General features: G+C 39.9%; 1 protein-coding gene across 2 annotated transcripts in view; it reads right to left on the reverse strand.

The window, feature by feature from the left end:
• LOC145770853 (nucleoporin SEH1-like) overlaps positions 1–8,415 on the reverse strand; it is a 127,759-nt gene extending 119,344 nt beyond the window's left edge. For both annotated transcript variants that reach the window (XM_082582593.1, XM_082582594.1), the window contains exon 1: positions 8,223–8,415. In XM_082582593.1, the coding sequence (XP_082438719.1) occupies positions 8,223–8,357 (135 nt within the window). In that variant the 5' untranslated portion in view covers positions 8,358–8,415. The remainder of the gene's footprint in view (positions 1–8,222) is intronic.
• Between the last annotated feature and the right edge of the window lie 911 nt (positions 8,416–9,326).

Here is a 9,326-nt window from a genome sequence, read left to right on the forward strand (position 1 = left end):
TGACTGTTCCATGTGGCCCGCATCAAAATTTCTTTACCCAAAATATATTGAAACAACAGCTCAAAAAAGAGTAGGGTGTGCATGCTTGGTATATTACGAATGGCCTTCTATGACTAGTTAATCTATCATAGAAGATTAAGAATTGCAATTAAGAGTTGAGTTACAATTAAGAGTTGCAACATCTTCCATGTCAGCAGTTATCACATGTGATATCTGCTAATTTTAATTTTGGTGAGTCATGTATGTCTCACCAAAATCAAAACTTTCAGCCATCCCACTAGCTGTGAAAGTGAAATAAATCATTGTCTACTAACTGTCTTCGCTGCATTTTTTATCTGTAAACAAAATTTCGAAATTTTTAGTGGCCGCCTGTGTTATTTCACATTTTATGTGGCCCGCAATACTAAAAAGGTTCCCCACCCCTGTACTAGAGCCTAACAGAAAACCAATCGATGATTTTGTAAAGCGTGCTTTTCTTGCTTACTTTAAAGTGAAGTTGGGGGATCAAGATAAGTCTTGGGCTCTCCACATTATTTGTAAAACTTGCAAAGAACATTTACATCAATGGACAAACAAAAAAAGAAAAGAATTAAGGCTTGCTATTCCAATACAATGGTGTGGCGTGAACCAAAAGATCATAAAAGCAACTACTATTTTTGTGCAGTAAACATAAAAGACATAAATAGGAAAAATAGGACTTCCTTGCAATATCCAAACCTAGCTTCAGCAATCAGGCCAGTACTACACAGAGAAAAACTTCCTGTTGCTGATTTTGAAGGTTTGCAACAATTGGATTTACTTTCTGACAGTGAAGATGCTTTTGCAGTTCACTCTCGTAGATCTCTTAACGCAAGTTTATGGCAGACACTTAAGCAAGGTGAAGAATAAGAAGCTACCATACCTATTGATCCTACGTTTTCAAGTTTTTTGTTGGCTTGCTGAAATTGATTATGTCTTTTGACAATATATTTGACTGGTGGATAGATTTTACATGAGAAATAATGCATAAGTCGTCGTCGTCGTCTGAGCTTCTGGGGCCGAGGGTCTATCCTTTTACCACCCCAGATTCACGATGTTCCCGGACTACACTGGAAGGCTGCTAGAGAGCAGCCAGTCTTTAGTTTCATCATCCATGACGCGCAGACCTTCCACTCCGTTAGGTGGCTTGAAGATGGTACAGTCATTGATGATGTGGTCTGCGGTCTGTTCCTCGGCACCACATTCACAAGAGGAGGAAGAAGCCATTCCCCATTGGTGCATGGTTGAGCGGAAAAGGCATAAGTGAACGCATGCAGTGGAATCACCGTAACAAGAAAGCTAGACTTGATAGACAAAAACTGACTTTATTTTCGAAATCAGCGACCTCATATTAGCTAAAAACAGTTGAAATATCTTCGCACCAAAAAAAAAAATTTTTTTGTCGGCTAGTGTAATAGGTGCCTAGAGAAATAATTCTTGAATAGTGAATACCATAAACAGATATATCATATAATTGATAGCAACTTCATAGGATTGAATTGCATAATTCAAAAACAATACATAAAATAAAAAGATAACTACATAAATTCGAATGTTTTCGGCAAAACTTTTTGACCTCGTCATGAAAATGACTTCAAAGATTAAACCAGTGGTTCCCAACACGTTTTTAAGGCAACCCATGTAAAAAAATTCAGTTGGGTAAAATCTTGTGACCCAAGCAAATTGTCGTAATGTTTTAAAAGCCATACAATTACAAGATTGCATTGCAAACAAACAGCAAACAAACAAAATCAGTAATTTTTTCAGAAAATAATATGTTTATCAAATCACTAATGAGCAGTGGTGCCACTCCTAGTGTTTTTCCACTAGATCTAGTGTTCTTCTTCTTCTTCGTATGAACCTTCTTCGCCACTCCAAGGGTCGAGGGGCTCTGCCTTTTACCACCCTTGGGCAGTGGCGGCGACGCGGTCTAGATGTTTGGGCAGGTGTCCAGCAGCCATTCAATTGATTTGTCATCCAGTTCACGCAGACCACGCACACCATTTGGCGCATGGTAGATGGCGCAATTACAAATGGTGTGGTCTACGGTTTGTTCCTCCATGCCACACTCACAAATCGTGGATGGAGCCATCCCCCATTTGTGCATGTTGGAGCGGAATAGTCCGACGCCAGTACGCAGGCGGTTGAGCCGCACCCAGGCCTTCCTTGGCAAATGCATTCCAATTGGGTGGTTGCTGGTGTCGGAGATAAAACTTTGGAGTCTTGAGGAGTTCTTCTTCCACTCCGAGCTCCATTGGTGGTCCGCCCAGGTAGCCGCACTGATGGATTGGTCTTCAGCGGTTTTCATTAGGAGTTGTGCGGCACGTACAGTCGTACAAATGGGTGTCTCGATTTCAGTCGCTTAGGTTTCTCGTTCACAGACTCATAGAGACTTGAGTAGAGCAAGTGGTTGGGGTTCGTAGCGCGACGAGAAAGAGACAGGATAGCTTCTTCGCGACGAAGCTCAGCTGGTTGGATGCCTGCAAGGACAGGAAGATTTTCTGATGGTGTAGGTCGCAGGCATGCTGCCACGATACGTCGTTAATGGCAGTGTCGATTTGATGGCAGTGGGCACTGCGGCTCCAGACAGGTGCACAGTATTCTGCTGGAGCGTGAACTAGCGTGATGGTGGCAATACGCAATGTATCGACTCCGGCTCCCCAGCCTGAGCCGGCCAGACGCCTTAGCAAAGCTGTGCGTGTTGAGATCTTTTTGCGTAGTGACTCCAAATGTTGACGGTAAGTGAGCGACCTGTCCAGGACTAGCCCTAGATATTTAGGGTTTGGGCAGAAGGGCAGGGTTTTTCCATCAGCGTTGATCTTGAGCTCACGCTTCACTTCCCGGTTGTTTAAGTGGAAGGCTGTTGTCACTGTTTTGGTTTCGCTGCGCTTCAGTCTCCATCTCTGGAGGTATGCCGAAAGTGTCGACATGTCCTGGTTTAGAGTCTCTTCTAATGTATTCCATTGATTCGACAAGTGTAAAATGGCCAAATCATCGGCGTAGGCGTACTTTGCGGATACACCTTTGATTGGCAAGTCATGGATGTAGATGTTAAACAGAAGGGGGGCCAGGACAGATCCCTGAGGGACGCCATTCTTAAGGCGTCATAACCTGCTTGGTTTACCACTTCCGGTGGTGAGGGTAAAGCTTCTGTTGTAAACGAGCTCCATGATCATGCGGACCATGTGCCTGTCCGGGAGCACGTGTAGGAGTTTGCAGGTGAGGCCTTGGTGCCATACGGTGTCGTATGCAGCTGTGAGGTCAAGGAACACAGCACCAGCCTTCTTCTTTGCCTCAAAGCAGTCTTCGATGTCTTGAGTCATGAGAGTGACTTGGTCTACAGTAGATCTTTCATGTCAACAACCAGCTTGTTCCCGGGGCAAGAGGGGGTCTATAATTGGTTCGGCTCTAGTGTAGATAAGACGTTCGAAGATTTTAAAAGGGATACAGAGAAGAGATATAGGTCGATAGCTCTTCGGATCCTCTTGTGGCTTATGAGGCTTAGGGATCGCGACTACTTTGGCTCGTCTCCAAATTTTGAGGATTTTGAGTTGGCATAAGCAGGAAGACAGGAATTTGCACGGCCAAGACTTCATGGCAGTGCCAGCATGGAGTACAAGTTCGGGGCAGATGTTATCGGGACCAGCGGCGTTACGGGTCTTAGTTGATTGTAGGGCAGCGGTGAACTCATCGGACGTAAATTCACCAGAAATGCTTTCCTCGTCTGGTGTTGGGATTTTCCAGAGATCAGACGTTTCCCTCTTTACAAGTTTGGAGAACTTGCGGTCGCCTATTTTGTACGTCCCGTTTTTCACTAGTTCTGATGCGATGTTATTGGCAGTAATGGGGCATTGGCGGGAAACAGTACTCCAGTGTTTTTGGGTTGCATCTAGTGTTCTAGTGTTTTTTTGCTATCTAGTGTTTTTTTAGCGATTGAGCGTTATGTTGGTATGTATAAGTTTGGACAGTGTTCAAAGTAGCCCACCTATTTTTTGTTTGGCTGCATCAATGTGTTTGTAGTGCTTTTCAAAGTGGACAGCGAGTTTTTTGTCTGGGTACACCTGATGATGACCAAATTTGAGATATTTAGCATAAATACTTTAAAAAATACACACAAATAACTGTGAAAAGTGTCCAAAGTAGACCAAAGTAGACTAAAGTAGGTAGCGTAACCTACCTTATGGTAGGCTTACATTTCGTCGGCTTACATTGTGTAAGACTGACATAAGTCGCTTACGTTTCGGCTGTGGATTATAATGGTAGAGGACGAGGCACCAGTTTACACTTGTTTATTACAATATAGCCTACAGTACCGTATGAGTGTAGAGTTCTTAGACTACACTACCTCAAAGATTGTGAGTAATATTGCGTTTTGGGCAATATACTTGCAAAGGCCAAATTTGGGGAGAATTTGAAAAATGTGGGCAAATTTTGTTCGCCCTCCAAAATGTTTTACTCTCCTACGGCTATGACTTTAGGGCTCTTACTTTCAAGGAAATTCAGTTATATTTTGAAATTTTAAGGACTTTCAACACTCACTAATGCCATTGGCTGTCATGTTTGTACATTATGTATATAAATGATCGTGAATTTATAATACTAGTGTTTTTTTTTGTGAATCTGATGTTTTTTTCAGTCAAATCTAGTACTTTTCCATGGCAAGAGAGTGGCAACATTGCTAATGAGATAGGCTAGCTGTTGCTCGCTTGCTGTCAGTGAGTTTTTGAAATCGAGGCATTCTTTTGCTTAGGCATAACCGCATGTCGGCTTCAACTTCCAGCCGGTTTTGCTGCTTAGTTTTCAATGCACACATGGCACTAAATTCAGTCTTACAAAGCCAAATTGTAGCCAATAGAATCAGTTTTTGAATCACTAATTTTGAAACTGTGGGATACACTTTGTACATGGAAGCCCAAAAGGGGATGTTTGCAAATCTTTGCGGTACGGTATTTGTCTTTGAAAGACGCAAAAGAAATACGATTTGCTGCTTTTGTCGTTATGTCCAGAAACTGTAACACGGATGGGAAGTTGACGCAGATCTTTTCCAGAAAATGGATCAATTATCCAATCGTTTTGGCTACTAGGTGTTACTTTGGCAATCATTTTGGCTACTTTGGCAAGCTGTTCCAGGTGTCCAATTATGGTTTGCTTAATATCAACTTCCTTGCCACGAATATGTTACGTTAGTTGAGGAAACATATTGTAGCCTACTCAATACTCATCTCTGGTGACATAACTTTTTCAGAGTACTTAGATTATGAGTTTTTTGTGGTAAGCAGAAGCTTTTGCGGCGTGATCAATCATCGTAAAGCCCTTGCCTTGCATAGATAAATATAGAGAATTTAGAGAGTCAATTATATTGGCAAGGTAAGCAACTTTTGTGTTGAAATCCTATTGCAACAACTTCTCGGCTAATAGCACACAGTTCTGTTGCCTCAGGAAGATAGCAATCTCTTCTCGCAAATCACAAACTCGCTTCAGTACACGAACTCATTACACTTCCGTGTGCAGCAGCAATGCTTTAATCAGAATCCATGTCAGTGCACAATAACAAAAACAAACGCCGATTTGGTAGCCTTGCTTTGATGAAGTTTACACACTTCACAACATTATTCAACACTTCGTGCAGCTCTTGAGACAACTTTTTTGCAGCAAGGGCCTCTCTGTGAAGAACGCAATGAGTCCATACCGGTACAGCATTTGGGGCTTTGTCTTTGGTTGGTTTTAGCACACCAGACTTGATGCCCGTAGACTACACATGGTGAACGTTGCAATGTATATCCACTAATTTTAAAAGTTCATTAATGTTCGAGACTGAAATTTTTGTTGGGATTACATTACAATAGAGCAGTGGTTCTCAACTGGGGGAAATTCCCCACTAGGGGAGAATTTTGCAATTTTCGGGGGGGAATTTGGTTTTAGCATTGTAAACCTTTTTAAGTCTAGTAAGTTGGCCTAGACCAGAGCTTTAAAGCGTTGAGGAGCCCTTAACTCCCGATTATTTAAGCAACTGTGCACTGACATGGATGCAAACCATCACGTAGGCCAACTTCTTTTTCATGCAAATACTCGATGGTTTTCAAGAGGAAACGTAACCAAGTGAGTACTTGAGCTCAGAGACGAGCTTAAGTTATTTTTTGACCTTTAAATGAAATTGGAATTTGTTTGACAAATGGATTAGATTCCTTGCTTGTTTGGTTGATATGTTTAGTCCATTCAATAAACTGAATCTGAAAATGCACCGGAAAACACCAATATACGGTTTATATTCAATCGCCATCTATGTTTGAAGCAGATTGCGCATCAACATGAGCCATTGACATATTGATGCCATGGGAATTTACAAACTGTAGTGCTTCCATGCTGGCTCAAGGCAGGTTGGAAGAGAGTGATTGATTTATGTCACTGCCATTAGGAGATTGTCTTAAAGACATGAAATTTTCAAACGGGAATTAAGCATTAAAATGCGTAAACTGAACATTCAAGAATACATTTCAAAAAGAATTACCGAAAAAAAATTGTTTTCAATGGCACTGGCAAGGCCCAAAGTTCAATGTTTCATTTATTTCTATTTTTTTTCAAAATGACCAAAAAGTGCAAACACTGCTCGAGAATACGTCACTATCGACAGCAATAACAAAAGCCACGTTACCACTTCTAATGTTTCAGCATCAGTTCTGATGTTTTGAGTCTGATGTCTGTCTGATGTTTTAATGTTGAAATCTGCTGTTTTGATGTGTACACTGTACATACATACATTACATAGCCTACAGTTAAATCGCCCGCAACAACAACTATTGCGCGATCAACTGAATGCTAGACTATAGTGACGTAAACTGTACAGTCCTACCCCTTTAAAGGGATACTAAAGGAAAAACCCGACTTAGCGATTATACACGTTCTTTGTGTTTAACATGCTACAATAAAACGATTTTCAATAAAATCTTGCCCCATTGCGCCTGATCAGCATTCCGCGCGTGCTTTCGTCAGAACTTTCAAAACGGGAATGGAAATGAGCAGCGAAGCGTGCGATTGTACAGTCTACGTCACTAAGGACTAGCAATCAGCTGATCGGGCGATTTAACTGTATGTATTTTCTCATTTACCAGAGTTTCTATGATTACAATCCGTAGTTTTTATACTTGGAGAATGAAACAATGTGGCGTAGTTCAAATACTGCATTCAAAGAAATGGCATACACATGATTTTACAGTTACATTGTGATCAACCAACTCTACATAGGCTACTGAGTAAATTCACGCTCGACTGATCACATACATTTCTTGGACCAACAAAAATTACAAAATGAGCGATTTTATGTAGATTTAACAGAACATTGAATTGCTTTTCATAGTTTAGTGCATTTTTCACTTGGTGCAGACTTATTTATTACAAATACAAAGGCCATTTTAATTTAACCTATAAAAATTCTTTCTTACTTCATTTTTGCTGAACGGAATTGCTAACTGGGAGACAAATAAGCCGATAGCAAGTCAAGTCGATTTATTTTGTTTCAACAGCGCCATATATTAACAAACAAGGCCGTATTTCAGATTGCAATATTTCTCGATTCTCGTCACTATTCCTTTTTTTGAGCCTGTGTTAACTGCAGTACTGTCAGAAATTACACACAAGGTATTTTGCATGTCATCGTCTGCAACAAGCTTTTTTATAGCTGTAAAACAGGGGTCATCTTATAGACAACAGGTCGTCTTATACGCCGCAAAATACGGCATTGTAATTTTTTTGAAAATTAAAAAAAAAAATATTTTAAATTACTCTAAGACCTTAAACACCATATAATCTTGTTCAGCATGAAAAACCATGCAGAATTAATGAAAACATTTGAACTTTATGTCTACTGAGGGGGTATTTCTCTAAATTTCAAGGGAGTTGTGGGACCTCAAAAAGTTGGAGTTGGTCAAAAATTTAAAAAGGATACTTTGTTTGACCAAAAATCCCATCTCATAATCACTATTACATGTGCAAGTTCAAAAATTTTTGTCAAAATGGAACACCCTACCCCCCCAGGCTGTCGGCCAGCTCTGTAAAAGCAACTGGGGAAGATATCCACACTAGTGAAATTAGTTTACATGGTGATGCAGAACATAATTATACAAATACATAATTACATACGCATCAACTACATCAGCAGAAAATTATGTTATCAAAGAATTAAATATCATGACTTAACAAACTGATACCTTTACACTCTGATCACTGGAACATGTAGCAAACCGTTTTCCATAGTAATCAAAAGAGACATCATGGATCAAATCCTTGTGGCCGGAATCAATTTTCTTTGAAATGAAAGTGTTTTCCAAATTCAGATTATCCATTGTAAAATATTGAAAGTACAATGCTTTAGAACACTTTGAATAATTGTACCAGTGTATTAAATCTACAAAGCAGTACACAGTAAATATTTCAATCGCCTTGTTGGCGGGGGTCAAAATTACATTGTACATAAAACTACATCTGAATATACCAGAGGTACATAACCTGTGCAGCATATGCAGCAGCAGCTACGAACCACAAGCATGCCTGTTAAATATAATTTAGGGTGGCCACTTATTGGACATTTACGGTACAGACAATCATAAGTAAAGAAAATAATAGATACATTTCACAAACGTTCGAGTTTCACAAGAATTTCAATAAATGTAATCAAACATGCACATCGAGATGACTCCAAAAGCGACTGTAACATTGTTCAGCTTTTAAAAAAATTGTTCCCAATTACGCTACATATTAATTCCCTCCGTAGATTCAAGGACATCATATTCATCATAATTTACACAAAAATGAACACCAAATACATAAGTGGTGTTGGGACTTGCTGGTAAGTCAAATACAGGGTGAGCAATAATTAACGATGCAACTTCAAACAACTGTATTTAACATCAATATTTAGCGTTACAATGTTAATAAATTGAATATTTCTCGATTTTATATTGTTTAGGCCTAAATGGTGTAGGCCATGAATGAAAATTTGAAATGTCAAACATCAACCTGACCAAAGTCGCCCTCAAAAAGCCAGAACTTCAAAATTGATAAAAGTAACCAGAGAAAAGGTACAAAGAAATCCCAAGAGATCCATTCAAAAACTGGCAAAGGAGGTGAACGTGGCCTATGGAACCATGTTCACAGTTCTCAAGAAGGATTTGAAGATGAGTCCATTCAAACAAATGAAGAAACAGTTGCTTAATACCAATACCATTGAGAAACGTCTCTCTCGTGATTTTTGTGGACCAAGGAGTGAAATTGAACCAAGAAAACTGAAATGATATTTTTGATGGTTCATTGTT

The sequence above is a fragment of the Aplidium turbinatum genome, chromosome 5, assembly GCF_918807975.1.
Source record: "Aplidium turbinatum chromosome 5, kaAplTurb1.1, whole genome shotgun sequence".
Classification (NCBI taxonomy): Eukaryota; Metazoa; Chordata; class Ascidiacea; order Aplousobranchia; family Polyclinidae; genus Aplidium; species Aplidium turbinatum.